This window comes from Melitaea cinxia, chromosome 30 (genome assembly GCF_905220565.1).
Source record: "Melitaea cinxia chromosome 30, ilMelCinx1.1, whole genome shotgun sequence".
In the NCBI taxonomy this organism is placed as follows: Eukaryota; Metazoa; Arthropoda; class Insecta; order Lepidoptera; family Nymphalidae; genus Melitaea; species Melitaea cinxia.
This window is the reverse complement of record NC_059423.1, coordinates 1,066,372-1,090,801: the sequence shown is the minus strand read 5'-3', so window position 1 is coordinate 1,090,801 and position 24,430 is coordinate 1,066,372. Positions and strand designations below refer to the sequence as shown.

Genomic DNA, 24,430 nt, shown 5'->3' with positions numbered 1-24,430 from the left:
AAACTGACCCTTGTGGCACACCGCACGTTATTATTTTTGGGCTACTTTTATATTTTGAAATTTGGACTACCTGGTAGCGATTAGAGAGATATGATTTAAGCAGTTCAAAAGCTTTACCTTTTATGCCGATATCGCCTATCTTGTTTAAGAGAATTTTGTGGGAAACTGTATCAAACGCTTTCTTTAAATCAATAAAAATACCAATGGCGATTTTTTTTTCATCTATATTATTTTTTAATTTTGTAACTAGATCTACAGTTGCTGACAGTGTGTTAGATTTAGGCCTGAATCCATATTGTTTATGATAAAGAAAATCAATAGAGTTTAGATATGTTTCAAGACGATTATAAATTACCTTCTCAAAAATTTTGGACACTACGGGAAGTATTGATATAGGTCGGTAATTGCTGGGGTCAGTTTTATTTCCAGATTTATAAATTGGTGTAACTTTGGCGATTTTAAGATTAGCAGGAAATGTGCCTTGTTCTAGACAGTTATTTAAGCATCGAGTCAGCTCTGGGGCAATTAGGTTTTTTAAACATTTTATCGATTTAGTACTGATGTTATCAATGCCTGAAGTAGTATTAGAATCCAAGTTATTAATTATTTTAATTATTTCACCTACCGTGGCCGGTTTCATATTTGTTAGTATATCGTCACCCGCATCGACTTCAGTAATAGTGACAATCTTATCATCATGGTCCTGAAGAGCTATTTTCTGTGCTAGTTCCTCTCCGATGGTCGAAAAGAATAAGTTGAAATGTTCACATATCTCTTTAGTTTCAGTTATTAAAGTATTTCCTATGAGTAATTTTGGTGCTGCCAAAGATTGCTTAACTTTGTTATTAGATAGATCATTTATAAGTTTCCACATCTTGGATGGTTTATTTTTATAGTCTGTAAATTTCTTGTAAAAATACTCTTTTTTCATTTTTTTTATTTCATTAGCAACTAAATTTCTTTGTTTTATAAAATTATTTTCAGTGATTTTATCCTTAGGATTGTGTTTATGTTGATGCCAGAGTTTGTTTTTATAGTTAATTTCTTTGATTATCCCTTTGTTAATCCATTCTTGCCTTGGTGAGTTTATAATTTTGACTTTTTTTATTTTACAATCCTCAATAGTTTTTATTAGTTTGTCTTCAAGTTTTTTATATTCATTGTTTTTGATGTTTTCTAAGCTTAATATTTTAATTGTTTCGTACAGTTTATTATAATCGAGTGCTTCATATTCAATTCTTCGCTTAGGTTTTATTTGTTGCTTCTTTATCTCAAAATACATTTGCTTGTGGTCCGACAATGATGATTCAATAATTGCCAAATGAAAACTATTTTCTTTGAGGTCTGTCGATATATGATCAAGAAGAGTTTTGCTTTTTGAGGTTTCACGTGTGCAGTACTCAGGGCAAATTTTATTGATTACTGCATACCCATTTTCCAGTAGTGTATCTGTGTACGCTTCAACAGTGCTATCAGGGTTTAGTAGATCCAGGTTAAAATCACCAAATAACACGGCCCTTCTTCTTTGATTCAGTTGTAATGCAAAAGTTTCTAAAAAGTTTTTAACGTTAGTTCTGCCAGGTTTATATATTGCACCAATATCGATTGAGAGTTTTTGTAAATGGATCCACAGGTAATGATTTCCATCCTTTTCCAGTTCCTCAACCTTATAATGCTTCAAACAATCATGAACGAAAATTGACACTCCACCACCAATAGCATCCTGTCTATACTGATAGTAGTGCGTGTAGCCGTTAAATTGCAATCTATTGGCTTCGGCATCAGATTTAATCCACGTTTCTGTCAAAACTATCACATGTATTATGCTTTTGAACGATTGAACGATACATTTTAATTCGTCAAATTTTCCGGGCGTCACAACACTGCGAATATTTGCGTATAGGAACTTCAAGGATTGTGTGTTGATTACAAGATTGTCGTAATTGTTTGTCACTTGGTAAGTAATTTTGTCTTCGTCTTCGGTATTGTTTATGCTTAGGCTTTTATCAGGTAATGTCTTTACTATTGTATGCTTGCTTGTAATGCAATTAATTTGTATATTTTTGGAGTTTGAAGCTTGGTGTGCTGTGTCTTGGATTTTTTTAGAGTGGTTTCTTAAATCGTGGGGTTTTTTGGAGCAGAGGTAACAATTTTAGGTATGCCTTTTATGTGCTTGATTTGTATATTTTCTTCTCCATTTGTTATCCGACGGTTTAGTTCATCTTTTAATTTTCTGAAACGTGTTTGTTGAAATGGCGTTTGATCTGGGAAAATTTTTATTGTGCTTTCTTTAATTTTTTTTCTGTTTTGAAGAATCATCTTGGCGGTTTGTTCTAACGCAAAGTGAACCTTAATAGCACGATTATGATTGGCTTTGTATTTGCCAATTCTGGTAACTTTAGTAGGTTCGGGGCAATCCTTTGATAAAGACGTAATAACCTTAAAAACCTCTTCTTTATCTTGCCTACGCCGTTCCTTATAATCGTTAGACTGTGGTTCTGGGATCCCAGATAATATGATATTATTTTTTCGAAGAATTTGTTCCCTAATTTCTGTCACCATGCTCTCGTGCATTGTTTCATCTATTTTATGCGAATCAATGTGGGATGTTTCTAATTTTAGAACATTAGATTCTAAAGACGCAATTCTTGCCTCCATTTTTCCTGTGGCAGAAGTAATATTTTGAATATCGGCTTTCATCTTTTCGTGATCTGTGTTTATGGTTGACAGTTGCTGTTGCGTCTTCCCAATGCTGGATTTGATTTCGAACATTTCATTTTTGATAGAAGCTATATCATTTGTTATTTTTGTTGAACATTCTTTTTGTGTGCTTATAGATGTTGTTAAGAGGGCCATCATTTCATTAATTTGTTTTTGAATATCCCCAAGTTGATTATTCACATCATTGTCAGGACAATATTTTCGTTTGTTGCGTAGAGTAGTTTTAGGTAAATCCTTGGAAGTTCTTCCTTGCATATCCATAGTAGACAAGTTTGGTTGCGATCCACTACGCTCGATATTTTGGCCGTTTCCAGTAGGTGAGTGTACTATATCCATGTTGTTTTTGTATTCGATTACGTATAAAACGTTATGGACGTAATTGACACAGCACTAATCAATCGACTATAGTCACTAAAATAATTGTAATTCGGTCGAAATTAGATTGACCAAACTATTATCTCTTTAAATGTTTTAAAACACGTCCGCTTCGCACGCACGCTCACGCTAAACTCTAATTATTGCTAATTATTGCTACCTTACTATTGACACCTTGCTATTTCTATCTCGATAATGATACTTTACTATTGCTACCTTGTTATTGCTAACTTTCTATTGCTACCTCGTTATTGCTACCTTACTATTGCTTCCTTGCTAGTTCTATCTCGATAATGCTACTTTACTATTGCTACCTTGTTATTGCTACCTTTCTATTGCTACCTTGTTATTGCTACCTTGCTATTGCCATCTTGCTATTGCTACCTTGCTATTGCTACCTTACAATTGCAACCTTCCTATTGCTACCTTGCTATTGCTATTCTGCTATTGGTATTAGGTACAATTACCTTTCATTGCTTACAAAATGAGGACAAGGCGCTAAGAATGTGCAAAATGGGAGACGTTGAATTGTTTTTAGCTTTCTCAATGAACAAAACACACTCACATTTTATACGCTATAAATATATCAATGGGCCAAATCTATTTTATTTGTGTTTTATAAAGGAATAAATTAGCAGAAATATCCAGTTCATTCCTCCATTGAGGTTTAGTGGTTATACGTCTTAAAAATTATCAAAACAAAAAACAATTTTATTAATTTTAAAATAAAAATAATTTTTAGAATTGACTTACATCATGGTTTACATACGTATCATAAACACTAATGGCATATGTATCTCTTTATACTCGTAAATTAATGTTTCGAAAAACACATAAAAATTTAACACTCATTATAAATGTTTTATTTACATAGCAACATTATCAAGTGTTTTTATAACTACATTTAATACTTTTAATAAAACTTACCTGTTTTCAATAAAAAATAACTTGTTTTAGTTAACGTGGTATATTAATCATTTAATTATCTTTTTCTTTTATAATAATTGTGTTTGCTCGCAAACGAAAAAAACCGACTTCAATTACGTCGACAAGTATATAATACAACGTAGGTAGACGAAAAAAATAGTCAAGTAAATACGGATTATTCGATATAACTCGAAAAGTACTTGTCAGATCTCAATTAAATTTAAATGGGACCACATGACTAACATAAGTTTTCGATAAAAAATATTCATCAAAATCGGTACACCTGATAAAAACTTATGAGTATGAGTTAATCTCCTCCTTTTTTTGGAATTCAGTAATGAAATAACGTCGATGTATGAAATGAACATCAAAGGCACTAAACTAAATAATTATCGTCATTTATGTGACATGACAAACGTTTTGGCTTAGTTTTGGGTTTAATTATAATAGACAAATAATTAAAAATATTATTATTGTTTTGTTTCGAAATTATATTTATAATTTTATATATAAAATTCTCGTGTCACAGTGTTAGTTACAATACTCCTCCGAAACGGCTGAACCGATTTTTATGAAATTTTGTGTGTTTATCGGGTAGGTCTGAGAATCGGCCAACATCTATTTTCATACCCCTAAGTTATAAGGGAGGTGCATTAAGGGGATTAATAACATATACGGTAAAATAACGTTTGCGGTGACCTAGTTATTTTATACATATTTACAATTCACAACTTAAGAACTAAATATTTACAGATAGTTGGGATTAAAATCATGTCAAAGTGTTTAACATACAAACACATACATTACACCTAGACACTGGGCAGGAATTTTTATTTATTTTATTCTATATATTAATCGAATCCACAACTCTTGGAGCAGAACGCCGGATCACTACACAGCGCCAACGGGCTAGTCAACACTCTCTAGGAGAAAATATTCGTATTCATACAAATATTTGTACTCCTAAGAATCAACAGACAAAATACACAAAACAAACCGTTTTTTGAACATTAGAGAATCGAGCATTAATCTAAATTACTATTATAAAGAGGTAAAGTTTCTAATTTTGTTTGTATGTAGGGGGTAATCTTCGCAAATTGTGATCCGATCACGAAAATTCTTTCACTAACAGAAAGCTACACTATTCAGAAGTGACATAGGCTATGTTTTATTGTGATTGAACAAAAAAATCAGTGAAAATCTAATATATAAAATTCTAGTGTCACAATGTTAGTTACAATACTCATTCGAAACGGCTGGATTGATTTTTATGAAATTTTGTGTGCTTATCGGGTAGGTCTGAGAATCGGTCAACATCTATTTTTCATACAGCTAAGTTATAATGGAGAGGGAGTTGGTAAATGGGGGTTAATAACATATAAGGCAAAACGACGTTCGCGGGGTCAGCTAGTTAATAATAATTTTATTCTTCTATTGTTTTATTACCTAATAGAAATGCAAATGAGACAAGCTTGGTAACAAATGTACCTACTTAATTATATATAAATTGAGGAAGTGAATTTATATATAACAGTAGATTAAGAAATAAAAACATTTTATATATAATATGTACAAAAAAAGCAGTGTAAAATAAATATTGAGATAATTAAGAATCACATACTCACGTCAATACTTGTGATAACATTAACATGCACTGAACACTTGTTTATAATAGATAATATTTTATTAATCAATTGATGGGTATTTTAGGAAAGGTTTTTATTCAAAGTTAATAATATTATCTTTAAGCTATAAACTGGTCTTACGAGCGTAAAGTTGTAGTTAAACAGCATTACCATATTAATAAATAACAAAACCACTAAATAACACAACTTACTCATGACGTATTTGATCTCGTCAGTGCATAATATTTGACACTAGCCGACCGAGCATTATATTAAACAAATAACATACTTTAAAGAACAAATTTTATAGCACTTAAATAAATAATATGTTGCTCCATCGCCAACTATCAAAAATCGAGAAAACGTCGTCGATAGATTAAAATAAGAATAAATTAATAACGTGGAAAGACTAATAAATTGTTTTCTAATAGCGATAGATGGCGCTAGTTTATTTACCATTTTGATGTTATATTTTAATCTTTTTCTTATTTACTGAATTTTTTGTTCAATTACAATAAAATATAGCCTATGTCACTCCTGAATAGTGTAGCTTTCTGTTAGTGAAAGAATTTTCATGATCGGATCAGTATTTGCGAAGATTACCCCCTACATATAAACAAAGTTATAAACTTTACCTCTTTATAATATTAGTATAAATTATTATCAAAATTTATTTATCAAAGGTTGCGATTTCTGTTTTAATGGACTGATTTTATTATTTTTGCTGGGAGAAAATTAACAGTCAGTTATTATGTCCGCCGGACTATTACCGGTTATAACTAGCAGTAGCCAAGTGACAGCAACAATTGTGCAATTGATGCTTTGAGCAGTTATACATAAGTGATAATTTATTAAGTACGAGAAGAATATTTGAACACAAATTTGGCCTTTCAGATTAGCGATGTTACTCCAATTTTGAACTGTGATTGGGCAGCGATGCCATCCAATATTATGTCAGAACACGTGTTTGTGAGCGTGAATCGACATCAGCTAGGCCATCATATTGACAATGTTCACCGTGATGACCTAGTCGATAAAAGTAACTTCCATTCCCGAATTTCAAGCAATTATTATTAGATAGTTACGAAGAGGAAGGAATCAAGAAAACTAGATTATTGGCCATCAAGATGACAATATTAACAAATTACTAGCTGCTGCCCGCGACGTCGTCTGAGTGAACGCTATACAGCACCAAAAATACCTATGATTATACCTTTTAAAATAACATTCATTTACCCGTTTTTCTTTACATTTCATATCTACAGAAAAATCTCATAGATGGCGCTGCTTTAAAATTGCCTTGTCTACTTGTATTCATTTAATTATGTTTATCGGCTTAGTTACTTATATTGCGTGACTTTTATAGTATGAAGCTAGCTTATAGCATGGTTATTAACATAATAACAACAATCAAATCTGCGTCGTTAGATTACACGTTGTTACAGAATGCGTTGAAGAAATAAAGGTTCACTGCTCGTTCCCCGTAGTCGATAGCGTGATAATTTGTAGCCTATATGTTGACCCGACTTCTTAATAATATTCGTGCCAAATTTGTAGTAAATCCATGCAGTACTTTTTGAGTTTATCCCGGACATCCATAGAGACAAACAGACAAACACAAACAGACAAAAATTCTAAAAACTATATTTTTGGCTTCGGTATCGGTTGTAAATCACCCTCCAAGTATTCTTTTAAAAAAATATTCAATGTACAGTTTTGACTTTCCTACCTTTTTATTATATGTATAGATAGTTTTATTTTTCACATAGGAAATGCCTATAACTATTTTAATATTATAAACATATATTACAGAGGTATCAATCATGCTAAAAGCGTTTCTCCGTTGAATCGCAATTCGATTATTTAGGCAAAGAATAATCCACTTGTGGAGTTACGAAACGAAATCACTTTTTTTTTAACCTTGTTTTTGAAACTATGGGTCATCATAGCTCTCAGGGTATATAAATATAGGATATATCGACCCTCAGGTCGTACACTCTTAGTCGGGAAAGGGGCGGCCTTGGCAAAATATTAAAAAATGTAATTGCAGTGAAAGGACTATTTCCACCTCATCTATCAGTATCATAAAACTTTAAAATCACTGTCATTTCAGCCGTCAGAACTTTACAATACAAAAATAGGTCGCATATTCGAAAAGTTATTATCCTGATTGAGATAACGTTCTTATTATTATTTATTAATGTTATGTTACGAGTATTCTACTTAAAATATCATGGATACGAAAACAAACTGGTTCTTAATATTATACTAATAGAATACCTAATTTATTATAAGTAACAAACTTTTGTTTATTAAACTACTAATATATAATCTTTTATGGGGTAGTGACAACAGGCAATATTTTGCTCAATGCAAAAGCAGACTGGAGAAATTTACACCTATAAGACTAGCGACCTCTATTCGTCCATATTTTTTACACGAAAGTATCATTCCGATCGGTTCAGTAGTTTTCGCAGTATAGACAGAATATAGCAAATGATATTCCTTTCAAATAGTATTTACTAGGTACATATTATCTTTATTGTGTTAATAAGGCAACCGATACAGTCAGCAACGCGTTTGTGATTCTCTTGATTTATAGGCAGCCATAGGCCAAGGTCAGATTAAGACAGCATAATCAGGCGAACTGTAGATAGATAGGTTGCCACACTCGTGTCTCGTGGTACTTATAAAAAGTACATTATTTTTTAAATTATCAATTTTTAGTAGCTGACAAATCAAATCGGATATATTTTATCCAAAACAAAATAAATATAATTGTGTTTGCAGGCAAACAAAGAAAAACCGACTTCAATTATATCGGGTTTCGAAGAATTATCAAAATCGGTTCATAAACGACGAAGTTATCCCCGAACATACATAAAATAAAAAAATAAATATATACGGTCGAATTGAGTAACCTCCTCCTTTTTTTGAAGTCGGTTAAAAAGAAATATATAATTCTCATGTTTTTACAACTTAATTAACCGACTTTCAAAAAAGGAGGAGGTTCTCAATTCGACTGTATTTTTTTTTATGTATGTTACATCAGAACTTTTGACCGGGTAGACCGATTTCGACAAATTTTGTTTTAATCGAAAGGTGGTGTGTGCCAATTGGTCCCATTTAAATTTATTTGAGATCTAAGAACTACTTTTCGAGTTATATCTAATAATGCGTTTTTACTGACGCTTTTTTCGTCGACCTACGTTGTATTATACCGCATAACTTTCTACTGGATAAACCGATTTTGATAAATCCTTTTTTGTTGGAAAGGGGATATCCCTAGTTTGGTACTATGATAAGGAAACCAGGATCTGATGATGGGATCCCAGAGAAATCGAGGGAAACTCTCGAAAATCCGCAATAACTTTTTACTGGGTGTACCGATTTTGATAATTTTTAATTTAATCGAAAGCTGATGTTTATCATGTGGTCACATATAAATTTTATCGAGATCTGATTACAACTTTTGGAGTAATCTTTGATAATGCGTATTTACTTGACTATTTTTTCGTCGATCTACGTTGTATTACTTGTCGATGTAATTGAAGTCGGTTTTTTTTCGTTTGCGAGCAAACACAATTATACAGTTATAATTTAGATAATTTCAGTATAAATCATGTACTTATGATATGGTACTAAGAAAGCTTGCGTCATCGTTGCCAGACAAATTCGGCCGTTTTCATGTGCTATAAAGTATACGTTAAAGTTACGTTAAAAATATCAAATAAATATATGTTGTAACTCGGATTCAGTTTATTAATGTGATTGTAAGAAAATTGTATAAAACTCTCTAAATAAAGAGAAATAATTGTTTACCTGGACCTCCTTTCGCGTACAAAAATCGTATAGGATTTCTAATTTTACTACTTACCATAGTGAATATTTTTTTTATTAATTAAGAATCCTGTACTTAATAATTCTACAAAAGGGTTTTTTTATTAAGAGCCATTTCACAAAAATCGGTAACAATCCGCGAAATTGTAATATTTTGACGTCGTTAATCTCAGTGTTGGATGCAATAATGTAATTTATATTCTTGAAATATAATAGAGCAACCTTTGTTGTAGTCGATAGTCAGATCAGAATTTTGATTTATATTATGTGTATAAAATTATTAGCCTTTTCATCAGCCTCCTCCCTGGGTAAACGGTCGCAATGTATACTTTGAAGTCCTACTTTTCAATAACCTCTACGTTGAAACCATTTTTAAAAAATACGTAATATGTGGAATATATTTTTGTTAAAAAATAGAACAGAGTTTTATTCCATTTGTATTTCTATTAATCGATAAAAAAAAATTAAAGTTACGAATATTTTCCAAATAAGTATAATTTTAAAAGCGATATTTTTCTTAGAAAACTAAAAAATTTTAACGAACTATCTTCATCAAAGTAAACTTACATCATTAAGGAATACAAAAAAAAAATAATTAAAGATGTAATCATTTTTAATACATTTTATATTAAATAATAAAAAGTTAGTATATATTACCACGCATCAAGCCCAGTAAATCAGTCGAGCGCTAGCGCTCTTAGAGCTAAGGTCCACGCCAAATTCTGCGGAGCCATCTTTTTCGCTCACACGCGGCAAGCGCCTGTTGTTATAGCGGATAAACCGCATTTGATACTTTTATAATAAAATATAAATAAAATAAACATATTACGAAAATGACTGTAAAATAATATAATGATAATTTCAGTAAACAAATGTATAATTTAATTTTCTTTTCTCACACTATCAATACAAATAGGCATTTCAATCTGTTTGTCTTGTTATTTGTTAATTAATATGTTTGTCGGTGTCGATGTCATAAAATGCTATTTTATTCATATCGTAAATATTAGATTCATTCGTAAACTGAAAAAACTAAATCAATTTTAAAAATCCACCTAGTCCAAGCTTACCCAGCTAGTCCAAGAAGCAACACGAGTACCCGACGTTGACAACCATACACCTAATTGTTTGGACCTTCTGTTGACAACTGACCCAGACCGGTCCTCGGTATCAGTTGCAGCTCCCCTGGGCACATCTGATCACTGTGTGGTAAAGTCAGTATCTAACTTTCACCCTCTACATACAGGTCCTACCGGAGCCAGACGTGTGTGGCGATATAAGTCGGCAGATTGGGATGAGATGCGACACTTTTTTGCATCCTACCCTTGGCGGCGGACTTGCTTCTCTTCCAGTGATCCGTCGAGTTGCGAACAAGAAATATCGGAAGTGATACGTCAGGGGATGGAGTACTTCATTCCATTTGCTGATGTATCACTAGATGGCAAGATCCCTAGGTGGTATAATGCAGAATGTGCCGAAGCTGCAGCCCGTAAGGACTCAGCGTTTGCAGCGTGGGCTGAAGCCCGTACCCTTAAATCTCCGGACATAACTACGAGGAAGAGAGCGTTCAACTCGGCTGCCAAGTCCTACAAAAGGGTTCTTAAAAAAGCTCGTTTCAACCGTATTAAACGCATCGGAGCCCAACTAGCTTCCCATCCGCGCGGTAGTAGAGCATTTTGGTCACTCTCTAAGTCGGTTGAAATGAGCTTCTGCCGTCCCTCGCTGCCTCCTCTGCTTAAACCAGATGGATCGCTGGCCTTTACTGCGACAGACAAGGCTAACCTTTTAGCGAATCTGTTTGCAGAAAATTTGCTCCTTGATGCAGGTAGTGCCTCACCGCCCAGACATCCACCTTGCGACTCTGTTATGTCAGAACTACGCATTCGCCAAACTGAGGTTTTGAGAGTACTCCGTAACTTGGACGTGAATAAGGCTAGTGGTCCTGACGGGATACCAGCAAGAGTACTTAAACACTGTGCTCCTGAGTTGTCTCCTATTCTCACGCGCTTGTACCGTCTCTCTCTAAAATCCGCTCAAGTTCCTAAAGCATGGAAGATTGCCAACGTACAACCTGTACCTAAAAAAGGTAGTCGTGCCGACCCGGCTAACTATAGACCTATCGCGATCACCTCCATACTGTGTAAAAGTTTGGAGCGTATACTGAATGAAAAGCTCCAAGCATACCTTGAGTTGAATGACCTCCTGTCGGACCAGCAATACGGTTTCCGCCGTAACAGGTCCACGGGGGATCTTTTAGTGTACGCCTCGCACATCTGGGGCGAAGCCTTGGACAAGCACGGAGAAGCGCTAGCTGTCTCACTTAATGTATCGAAGGCATTTGACCGGGTCTGGCACGAGAGCCTATTGAGCAAGCTTTCAGCTTACGGAATACCCCCGGGCTTGTGTGACTGGATATCAGATTTCCTGAGTGGACGATCATTCCGGGTGGTCTTAGATGGCTCCTCGTCTGACTTGATGGCGGTTAATGCCGGTGTCCCTCAGGGATCAGTTTTCTCTGCAACCCTCTTCTTGATTCACATAAATGACCTCCTCAGGCCTGGTATCTTTGGATACGCGGATGATAGCACTGTTACGGAGAGATACGTGTCCGGTCCCCGAGCTGGTGGGGCTGAAACCCATGAGCATAGAGAGGCTCTGGTTGAACGCATGAATTTGGCTTTGAAAGAGGTATCCGATTGGGGTGACGCCAACCTAGTCAAATTTAATGCTTCCAAAACGCAAGCGTGTCTTTTCACCGCTAAACGGAGTCCATTCCCATTGGCTCCGACTTTCCGGGGTGTATCTGTACCGATCACCGATAGTATTGATCTTCTAGGCATAAATATTTCGTCTAATATGAACTTCGGACAATGCATAGAATCCAAGGCAAAAATTGCTGGTAAGAAACTTGGTATCCTCAATAAAGTCAGGCAGTACTTCACACCGGAACAGCTTCTTACTCTCTACCAAGCACAAGTTCGATCGTGTATGGAGTACTGCAGCCACTTATGGGATGGCTCTGCCAAGTACCAGCTCGCTGCTTTGGATTCTGTGGATCGACGCGCCAGAAGACTCATCGGTGACAAATCGCTGGTTCGCTCTAGACTTCAAATTCTCGAACATCGGCGCAAGGTTGCCTGTTTGTCGGTATTTTACAGGTTATATTTCGGAGAGTGTGCTCTAGAACTATACAATTTGGTTCCACCATCACCTTTCTACCACCGAACCGCAAGGCATCGCATGAATCTGCACCGCTATGTGGTTGAAATCCCACGATCTCGCACTAAACGATTTGCTTCCTCGTTCCTAATACGCACCGCAAAAATTTGGAATGCCCTTCCGGCTTCCGTTTTTCCAACGAACTATAACTTGGGTATCTTTAAATCAAGAGTGAATAGGCATCTTCTAGGCAAGCGCGCACCACCTTAGGCTGCATCTTCACTTGACTTCAGGTGAGATCGCAGTCAAGCGCTAGTCTATATATTAAAAAAAAAAAAATAAAAAATAAAAAATAAAAAAAAATTGTTCCATAAAATTGATTTTTTATTTTTATTTTAAATTTATTGACTGTTGTTATATAACATACTTGAAATTTTTAACAAATTAATTATGTAAAAAACATTTTATACCATAGTTATTAATTTTTATTATACATTAGAAAATGATCGAGATGGTCTTTTGGTTGTCACACTATACTTACTAGCACAAAGATCGCGCGGCTCGTACGACTCGCGCGATGCGACCAAATTTACCTAAACTTGCAGAGCGTAAAATTGTGAAATGGCTCTTAAGTGTTGTATTTTATTAGAAAATCGTAAAAATATAATTTCTGGTTATTTGCCGGGCGACGGGCGGCTCGCGGCAGACGGCCAGAGGCCTTTGTACGGTGAACTTGTGTCGCTCGCCATCGCACGCTGCTCTTGCTTACGCGCAAATCTATTTACTTTTTTCAATCCAAGATAGGCATGAAAATGTAACAGACAGACAGACTTACTGTTGAATTTTGCAATTGTATTTACTTCAAATAAAAAAATAATTTAAATTATTAATTTTGAGCTGTGTAAAATATAAATCTGCTTAGTTTGTGGTCTAAGATCCGAACCTAAAGTCGATCTTCACCGAGCCGATAATAGAATAAAATATAAATTTAGTATATCTATACAAATAAAATTGGAGCCGCTGTTTTTAATATTAAAATAACCGCTTTTTACTAAATTCATATGGATGTATACACGATACATACACAAAAATAGCATTTTGACAATTTTTGTCTGTCTGTATGTCTGTTTGTTCTGCCTAATCTCTGAAACGGCTAGACCGATTCTAACGGGACTTTCACTGGCAGATAGCTGATATAGTAAGGAGTAACTTAGGCTACTTTTATTTTAGAAATTTATTTATTTTATAGCTGCGAACTGAACAACAAGTAACAACTAGTAATTAATATAATTTTATAGCCTAAATGATCGACACGACAAGAAGAAAATCAAATAATAATTATGGATGATCACAACTTGTACGCAAGCTCTTGGTCTAGGAAACGGATCAATCGCATGTCCTAGTAGTACAAGCTAGAGCCGGTAGATGGTCGAGTTTAATAACCTTTACGTAATACTGATCAGGTGAAGTGCGGGTGGGTGGGGTGTGGCAAAGTCTAAATGCTCAAGGTCATTGAGAAGGGGGAGCCTCTTAAATGCATCAGTCTTCTTGTCACCAGCGGAGGTAATAAGACTAGAATCAAATATTTTAAGATATTTTTAGCACTGCAACTCCAAGGTCCATGTGTTTCGACTGCGAAATACTCAAAGATTAAAATTCGGAATTGTATATTTAATTTCAGTTGACATGTCATTTCAGCTTCTTCCACAGCTCTCAAGATTGCTTCTATTAAATTGCGTTAAATTTTATAACTTCCAATAGTGCAAAATACTAGACGTTGTTATTACACTACCACAGATGTTTAATAAATAAGGTAAATATCGTAAATTATTCTTTCTATTATTCTTTGTTTAGTACCAGCAGTCATAATCCGAAGAAAATGTGGAAAACCATCAATAGTTTAGCATTAAATAAGAGTAAAGAAAGCTGTGCTCCCCTCAGACTCGTATTGGATTCTGGACCTGTTACGGAAGGCAATGCGGTTTGTAATTGCTTTAATGATTTCTTTTCTTTAATCGGCGTAGAATTGGCAAGTGCAATACCTAACGAATATCACACTAATAGTGATGACATATTAATGTATGACCGTAGGTATAAGCATAATATAACATTAAATGAGTTAGCACCGTGTAGTAGTGAGGAAGTATCAAACATAATTGATAATCTAGATAGCAACACAAGTACTGGGATAGACGGAATTAGTACCAAAGCTATTAAATGTATAAAAAATATAATATCTCAAAGATTAGCTGATTGTATAAACAAGTGTTTGTCTGACGGCACCTTTCCCGATTCGCTAAAGATTGCAAAAATTAGTCCCATTCACAAATGTGGTAGTAAAAGTGATCCAAATAACTATAGACCCGTTTCCGTGTTACCAGTGATATCCAAAATATTCGAGCGAATACTGTACAAACGCTTAAATACTTACTTGTCTGAAAAACAATTTCTCATTAGTCAACAATATGGTTTTCGTTCAAAATCGAGCACTCTTACTGCCGCCATAGACTTAGTTACAGAAATAAGGTCCCAAATCGATAAAAAAAATTTTGCTTTGGGAATCTTCATTGACTTGAAGAAGGCTTTCGATACGGTAAGCCATGGTAAACTATTGTTGAAATTAGGGAATATCGGTATCAGGGGCAGGGCTTTCAAAATCTTTGAATCATACTTACAAAACAGGACGCAAGTTGTAAAATTAGATAGCTTTACCAGTTCTGTTAAAAATGTTACGTGCGGAATTCCACAAGGCTCCATAGTTGGTCCATTAATGTTTTTAATTTACGTTAACAATATTATTAACATTAATCTAATTGGAAAACTGACACTGTACGCGGATGATACATGCCTTTTTTATTACGGTAGCTCTATTCAGGACTTAATAAGTAAAGCTCAAAATGATCTTGACAGGCTAAGTGAGTGGTTACAGTACAATTTGCTTACAATAAATATAAATAAAACGTCCTATATGATTTTCTGTGCAAAAAATAAACATATACCTAATTTCACACCCCTTACAATTAACAATAAGATCATACAATCCTCAGCAAAAGAAAAATATCTGGGATTATGGATAGATGATAAGTTGACTTGGAAAGGACACATAGAACACGTTAGAGCCAAACTGCTACCTATACTGGGCGCATTGAGAAATGTATCAAACTGCATTCCTAATAAAGTACGAATGATAATTTATAATACCTTAGTTAAATCTAACATTGAATATTTAATAGAAGTGTGGGGAAGTGCCGCTAAGACAAATTTAATGCCATTACAAAGAATTCAAAATAAAGTTATCAAAGTGCTATTTCGCTATCCCTATTTTACATCAACCAACAAATTGTATCAAGAAACAAAATTGTTAAATATCAACCAATTATACACCTATTACACCTGCATACTAATTAAGAATATTATCAACAATTCAATACACTCAAACATCAAAATTGATAAAAAAATAACTAAACACAACTTAAGAAACAAGGATAAATTAATGCTGCCTAGTGTACGTACAAAGTATGGTCAGAAAACAATATTGTTTGAGGGAGTGCAGCTATATAATAATTTACCAAATCATATTAAAGGTTCGGACAACATAAATATTTTTAAATCAAAATTAAAAGAACACGTTTATACATTGTAATTATAAATATTTCGATTAAGCGCTCCAGAGGTAAAAATTGTTACATACTACTATTTATATTGATTGTATCTCATTATAAGTGAACGTTATGTTTTTATGAGAAATAAATTCTTTAAACCTAAATATCAATTAGATGAAAAAAAATCTTGATACTGTTCCAAATTTTTAACAATCTTATATTTAACTTGTTTTTTTCCTGTGTTTGTTTATCGCGTGTTCTCTACGCCAGCGCGTGTGTCATTCTGGAGACTAGACATCAACATTCATGTTGATCGTGATATAGTCAATTACTTTTAGTGAAATCACTTTTTAACCGACTTCAAGAAGTAGGAGGTTCTCAAATCGATTGAAGCTGATGACTGACTGCGTGATTGATTTCGATGATTCTTTTTTTAACCAAAACGTGATACTTGTCATGTCATCATCATCATCATTTCAGCCTATTACAGTCCACTGCTGGACATAGGCCTCCATAAATTCTTGCCAAAAATGACCCGAACTCATGTGTGTTGCCCATAGTCACCACGCTGGGCAGGCGGGTTAGTGACCGCAGGGCTGTCTTTGTCACACCGAAGACGCTGCTGCCTGTCTTCAGCTTGTATGTTTCAAAGCCAGCAGTTGGATGGTTATCCCGCCATCGGTCAGCTTTATAAATTCCAAGGTGGTAGTGGAACTGTGTCATCCCTTAGTCGCCTCTTACGACATCCACGGGAAGAGAGGGGGTGGCTATATTCTTTAATGTCGTAGCCATACGTGTTATGTAGTCCCATTTAATTTTAATGGAGATCTGACTAGCACTTTTTGAGTTGTCTCCAATAATGCGTGTTCACATGACTATTTTTCGCCGACCTACGTAGTAGGTATTATATCTCATAACTTTACCGGGTCAAACGTTTTCGATAGTTCTTTTATTAATCAAATTCTTTTTGCTTGTCATGTGGTTCCATTTACATTTGATCGAGACTAGTATATTTTGACGCTGCATTGGCGCAGCGGTCACAGCCATGGATTGTACCTGTTGCGCTGGCGGTTGCGGTTTCGATCCCCGCACATGACAAACAATTTGTATTGGCCATACAGGTGTTTGCCGTGGTCTGGGTGTTTGTGCAGTCAAAGTGGGCCTCCCCACCGTGCCTCGGAGAGCACGTTAAGCCGTCGGTCCCGGTTGTTATCATGTACACCTGATAGCGATCGATACTCATAGTAGGGAATATATCCGCCAAGCCGCATTGGAGCAGCGCAGTGGATTAAGCTCTAATCCTTATCCTATATGAGGAAAGAGGCCTATGCCCAGTAGTGGGATATTACAGGCTGAAGCGAAGTATATTTTGAGTTATATCGAAGAATATGTATTTACTTGACTATTTTTTTGTCTACCTACGCTATGTACTGGTCGATGTAATTGAAGTCGGAAATTAGTTCGCAAGCAAACAATAATGTAACATCTGTATCACTTTCGTCCGTGATCCGATCACGTGTCAACTTCACAGAGATACTCTTACAGTGCCATATATACATATAAAAATCTCGTGTCACGATGTTTGTCCAGGCTAATCTCCGAAACTACCGGACCGATTTTAATAAAATTCTGCATTGAAATGTAACTTTGTCCAAATCAAAATGTAAGCTTTATTTTATTTCGATTAATGACGCGATATTTTTATTAAACTTAATAAAATATGGCGGTATTAAGTTCGCTAGGTCAGCTAGGTAATATCATAAAAATGACGCGTAATTTATCCTAATACATCTACCACAATTTTAGGGTATGTTGAAATCGAAATGTATGCAGGTACATGAATAACTTTCGAATGACTACGCAACTGTCAAGACGAGATTTGTATGTAAAATAGCCTAAGTTACTCCTTATTACATCAGCTATCTGCCAGTAAAAGTCCCATCAAAATCGGTCTAGCCGTTTCAAAGATTAGCCGGAACAAATAGACAGATAGACAAAAATTGAAAAAAATGTTATTTTGGTTTATGTACCGTGTATAAATCCATATGCATTTAGTAAAAAGCGGGAATTTTAATATTACAAACAGACACTCCAATTTTATTTATTTGTATAGATATATAAATAGACTAGCAAAACTGTGCGCATCATTCGCACTAAATAAGTATAAGAATTATCACTTTACAAAATTACAAAAAAGTATTTACACGTGAGTTGATTTGAAATTTAACAAAAAATTTACCGACCGTCAACGATGTTGACGTTGTTTCAAAATTAAAGTCGTAATATATATAATTTTAATGATTAATTAATTTACCAAAACAAAAGCAATTATATTTTTTTTTGTTGATGCCGGTAGAACAAGCAATTTTCTATAAAATGATATATAACTTATGTGGACTATTTGTGAGATGTTTTCTAAAAAGTGAGGCAAACATCTTAACCTTAGCGTATTATATACTAGTGGTCAATCAGAGGTCGAATTCGACCATAATTGAAAATTTAAATTTAAAAAAAAAAACCAAAAATTATAGAAATTCAATTTTCAATTTGACTACATACTTTGACAATCAACAAAAGAATATAATATACGTCTGTGTCAAATACATGGTATATATAGTATGTGTAATGTTTTTTTTTTTAAATTTTATGTTTTCAAGCATAATTTTTGAAAAAAATATTAGCATTCTGCACTTCTTCTCTATATAAACTATAAGTGTCCGAAATTTTATACTCCTCCATCCGCACAATTTTCGTAAAAAGGGGTACAAAGTTTTTGCTTCACGTATTAATATATAGATGATAGTCACAGTCACAAAAAAAAATTCAGTTACGAAGTTTGCCGTGACGGCTAGTTTGAAATAAAATCATAAACAATATAAAAACATTTCTAAACGTGCTAAATTAGTTACTAGTGCTGTCGAGAGATGTTATCGATAAACAGCAACTAATTATTAGTTATCTGTAGTTATCAATGTCAAGTGTCAAGTGTCAAAGAAACTTGAAGTTGAAGGTGATTTAGGACGCGCTTCGGAAGTGAAATAGAGGGCATGAATATGCACGCGAATTTATAGTGTACACAACATGATATGCCAAGTTATAGTTAAGCTTTTTTACATCAGTTTACGACTAAAATTATGAATTCGAAAGTTTGGATAGGTGTTTTTTACTCTCACGAACAAACTAATTAATGAATAGCAATGAAACTTAAAATGTAAATAGCTGGAGATCCAGGATAACACATAGGCTACACATAGGATTTTTCCGACATTTTAATGAAATTAGAAGTTTTAAGGGGAAAACTGTAGGTCGCAGATGGAAAACTACAAATAAAATAGTTTGCGAGTTCTGATAGTTGTGTTATTGGATGAATTCGTGGTTTTTATTCTTTCTGTTCAAAACTTTCAAGTCTTTTGCTATGGAACTTGGTATATAGATAGTTAAAGCCTAGATTAATTATATGACCTACTTTTTGTCTCAAAGTTTTTGTAATATACGCAAAAACCATGCAGTTTGTATTTTATAGTTTTTTTTATTATTATTATTAAATGATAATAAGTAACACTTCATTTTCAACCGACTTAAAAACAAAGAGGAGGTTCTCAATTCGACTGTATTTTTTATGCTTTTTACTGGGTGTACGGATTTTAATGATACCATTTTTAATCAAAAGCTTGTAACGTCGTGTGTTCTCATTTAAATTTGAGCGCGATCTGATGAATAATTTTTAAGGTATCCCTAATTATGCGTATGTAATAGACTATTTTATCGACTACCTACATTGGTGATGTACCTTCTTATTTTATTACTTATCGATGTGAATTGGACTCGACTTTTTTGTTTCATAATATGTATTTTACCTCAGAATCTTTTGTCTGGGTGGAATGATTTCGATACTTCTTTTTTTTAATCGGAAGCACTTTTTCAGTTATATCTAACAATGCGTATTTACTTTACAATTTTATGTCGAGCTACGTTGCATTATACTATAGAGCTTTTCACTGGGTGTACAGATTTTGATGATTCTTGTTTTAATCGAAAGCTTGTCTTGAGGTGATGTAAATTAAAGTCGATTTTTTTCCTTGAGAAAAACACAATTATTACAAATACTGCTTGTTTTTTTTACATTAATCATTGTTCTGTTTTTTATATTCAATTGAGAGAAAAGTGCGATCATCCTGATGATTAAAACGCCGCAACAACTATAATAGGATTATTTTAACATACGAGTACATTTATCTAGCAGATTTTGATTTTAATAAATTTTGGTATATATCTAGCCTATGGAAAAAACCTCATAAACCCCATAAAATTATGGACGAATGCAGAGCAAAGCATCATAGATCTCATAACCTCTCATAATGAGAAATTGGTCCAGATTTGTCCTTGTTTTTACGAGTTTGGTGAGAATTTTACCACACGGTACACGAAAACTTCAATTCTCTCATAATTATTTCCAAGTTTATTACTATGTTGAAGCACAAATTTGAATTTTATAACATATCAAAAAGATTAATGTATTTATCAATAAAATACATAATATTTGTTTTTAAAAGTTATGTTCTTAATCTTATCGAGCGAAATGTGTGTTTTGATTTGATATCTTCGATCCTAAGAGGCTTCAAGGTCTAAATTACTGTTTGCAGCATCTACTCCGTCCTTTAAAATATATTTTAATAATTTTATATTCTTGCAGAATGCAAATGTTTATTATAAACGTTTTAGTTGTGAAGGTTTTTGATCATATATAAATACATCATGCATCTTATTTTTATTTTTTATTTTATTTTTACATTATTTATTTGTCTAAATATATTGTATGTACTAAGCGAAAACTGTACACCTAAACCATCTACATATATACCATTTCCTCTGCCCAAAAGTTGCCTGGAAGAGATCGCTTATTAGCGATAAGGCCGCCTTTTGTACTCATCTCCTGTTTTTATTTTTGTAATTTTGCTGACGCTTGGTGTACAATAAAGAGGTTTTATTCTTCTTATTATTATTATTATTATAAATATTTAGTTCTATAGCAATCGAGGTCTGATATGATGAAAATATAGATAACAAATTTTCCAAGACAGACCTTGCTAGATATATGTTTTACCTCCGTAAACTAATATATTTCTAACTGGCTACGCGTCGCAGTTTCACCTGCGTAATTTAAGATCCCGTGGGAGTGTTAGAATTAAAAGTAGCCTATGTTTTATTCCGGATAACCAGTTATCCACCTGCCACGTTTCATTAGAATCACTTCAGTAGTTTTTGCTTGAAATAGTAACATACATACATCTCACAAACTATCGCATTTATGATATTAGTAGAATTTTATCAAAATCGTTAAGCCTATTTTAGAAAAGCTTAAAACAATAGAGAAAAATATTGCTCCTTTAATATAATATAATTTGTTCCCAATAAAATCTATAAATTACTTTATTTCATAATCCTTAAAAAACTAAAACTAAACATTGTACATTGACACTTGTATTGGCCATGCAGATGTTTGCCGTGGTCTGGGTTTTTGTGCAGTCGTTGTGGGTCTCCCCAACGTGCCTCGTAGAGCAAGCCGTGTCGGTCCCGGTTGTTATCATGTACACCTGATAGCGATCGTTACTCATAGTAGGGAATACATCCGCCAACCCGCATTGGAGCAGCGCGATGGATTAAGCTCTGATCTTTTTTCTCCTACATGGGGAAAGAGGCCTATGCCAAGCAGTGGTATATTACAGGCTGAAGCGAAAAAAAAATATTGTACTAATGAGGAATTTTCTTTTTTAAGCGCTTCACTCAATACTATATATATATATATATATATATATATATATATATAAGTTAATATATGAAACCATATATTTTTATACATTTTGACACAATGTTGAAAGGACCTTACGTCGTTAATTATAATAATAAATTTTTATGTCTCCAATCATTAATCTCGGCGTATTTTATAAGTTTTTAAAATAAACATTTGAGAATTTAAATATACAATGTTATTATAAATTGTGCCAAAGGTAAACCCATTCCGTTGAAGATAACGTAATTACAAACATACAAATACACAAGTACTGAAAACACGATATTCTTATTATTTAAATGTATATTCAAATTAAACAGAAAACATTTTTAAAAAACCGGCCAAGTGCGAGTCGGACTCGCGCACTGAGGGTTCCGTACAAACAAAATTACTAAAAATATTTTTATTATACGACGAAAATTTATGCTTTTCTTATTTTTCACTTTCTCTGTGCTACAAGACGTTGCTTCGCACCAAATTTCGAAATTCTGAGTTCACAGGAAGTAATAGTTGACTGACCCTATAGTTTTTGATTCTCTTGCGAGTGTCGAAACATTGCATCATAAACGGCTGTACCTTTTGATTGCATAGGCTTAGAAGTTTGATTTTTTTCACAGCTCGACGTGACAGTAAATTTGAATATTTGGTATAAATTTCAGCTTGATATCTCCACGCGTTCAAGAAAAAAAAACGGTTTTGACGGATAGACGGACAACAAAGTGATCCTATTAGGATTCCGTTTTTCCTTTTGAGGTACGGAACCCTAAAACAGTATTTAAAATCTATTTATTTGAGAAGTGTCATCATTCATCATCATTTCAGCCTATTGAAGTCCACTGCTGGACATAGGCCTCCACAAGTTCGCTCTAAAAATGACGTGAACTCATGTGTGTTGCCTATAGTCACCACGCTGAGCAGGCGGGTTTGTGACCGCAGGTCTTGTCGCACCGAAGACGCTGCTGTCCGTCTTCGGCCTGTGTATTTCAAAGCCAGCAGTTGGATGGTTATCCCGCCATCGGTCGGCTTTCCAAGATGGTAGTGGAATTGTGTTATACTTTAGTCGCTTCGTACGACACCCACGGGAATAGATGGGGTGGCTATATCCTTTAATGCCGTAACCACACAGCCGGATTATAAATTCTCTTTCAATTAAAACATTGGGATTAAGTGTAGTAAAGCTTTTGAGAAGTGTAAAGGACAGAGTGATATATAGTAAGACAGATTTAATTTATACATAAATATTATTTATGACATGTGTACATAATTTTTTTTTTTGGGTAACTGCGGAGTTTCTTTTCGATTCTCCTCTGCAGAATCTACATTACGAATCGGTAGCTTCACGCCTCGCCTCAAAGTGCTTTTGAGGCGTCCTTGGATAAAGTAGTTTTTGATAATTTGTATTTTAATGTAACAAAATCATCTCAAAAAATGTTATAAGTATTATGTTATATATAATATAATGTTATATATATGACGAAATTGAACTTCCACCCTAAAAATATACTTCCCTGTCGAAAAATAATTAAATTGTACTAGTCATTATACCAAAATCCCTAATTCAAATTAATTTATTCATTATTGAATGCAAATAGTCAACTATTGTCGTCAAAAAGTTCAACAGAGTCATGTATCGTTTCGATTAGTTTTTCGAATTAGTTTACATTTTAAAATATAAAATAAATTAATACTTTATAAATTTAATTTAAAAAAAAGTTATCGATAATTTCCATCTCTATAAAAAAAAAGAATGAAATAAATTATTACAATTAAAAAAATTCACTCACCTCGCGTATCACCCTCCTTATCCATGATTTTGAACAACCTTAAAATATAACAGAAAAAAACAACGCCAGCAAATATAGCAATCGTCAACATCAAAATATAAAACCGTAACACAACACAACACTCATCGTAAGAAAAACTAAATTCGATTTCAAAACGTCTTCCCGCCAACAACAAACGTCGCGAATGTCACATACAATCGTCCGATAAGCAACGGAATACTTTTTAACTATCAATAAAGTCCAATCAGCGTTGTAATTACGTCACATTACACGGAAAAATTGAATTTATATTTCCTTTTCAAGTATTCCGTGGGTACTGCGCACCAATTTCATTTGAACGCGTAAACGTACACGCGGTGCTATTGTACATAGTTCTGCTCCATTCACGCGGCTGACAGTGTAGCCGAAATGTGCCACTGAGTAGACAACAAGCGCTCCTGTCCTTGCTTTATATTTTCGTGTTCAATCGTATCATACCAATCAGCGCTTTTATAAGCGCTTTTTTTGCTGTTTTGTTCGCTGTTATCGTACGATCCCGATGAACTCGGTATAATTATTATGTATGATGACCTTGTTAACGTTTTTAAACAACTTGCTAACCGCGAT

General features: G+C 34.0%; 1 protein-coding gene across 1 annotated transcript in view; it reads right to left on the bottom strand.

Annotated features, from left to right (window-relative positions):
- The window catches only part of LOC123668303 (acetyl-CoA carboxylase), a 113,714-nt gene extending 89,710 nt beyond the window's left edge, over window positions 1–24,004 (bottom strand). The window contains exon 1 of the mRNA XM_045602062.1: window positions 23,825–24,004. Within this exon, the coding sequence (XP_045458018.1) occupies window positions 23,825–23,915 (91 nt within the window). The 5' untranslated portion in view covers window positions 23,916–24,004. The remainder of the gene's footprint in view (window positions 1–23,824) is intronic.
- Between the last annotated feature and the right edge of the window lie 426 nt (window positions 24,005–24,430).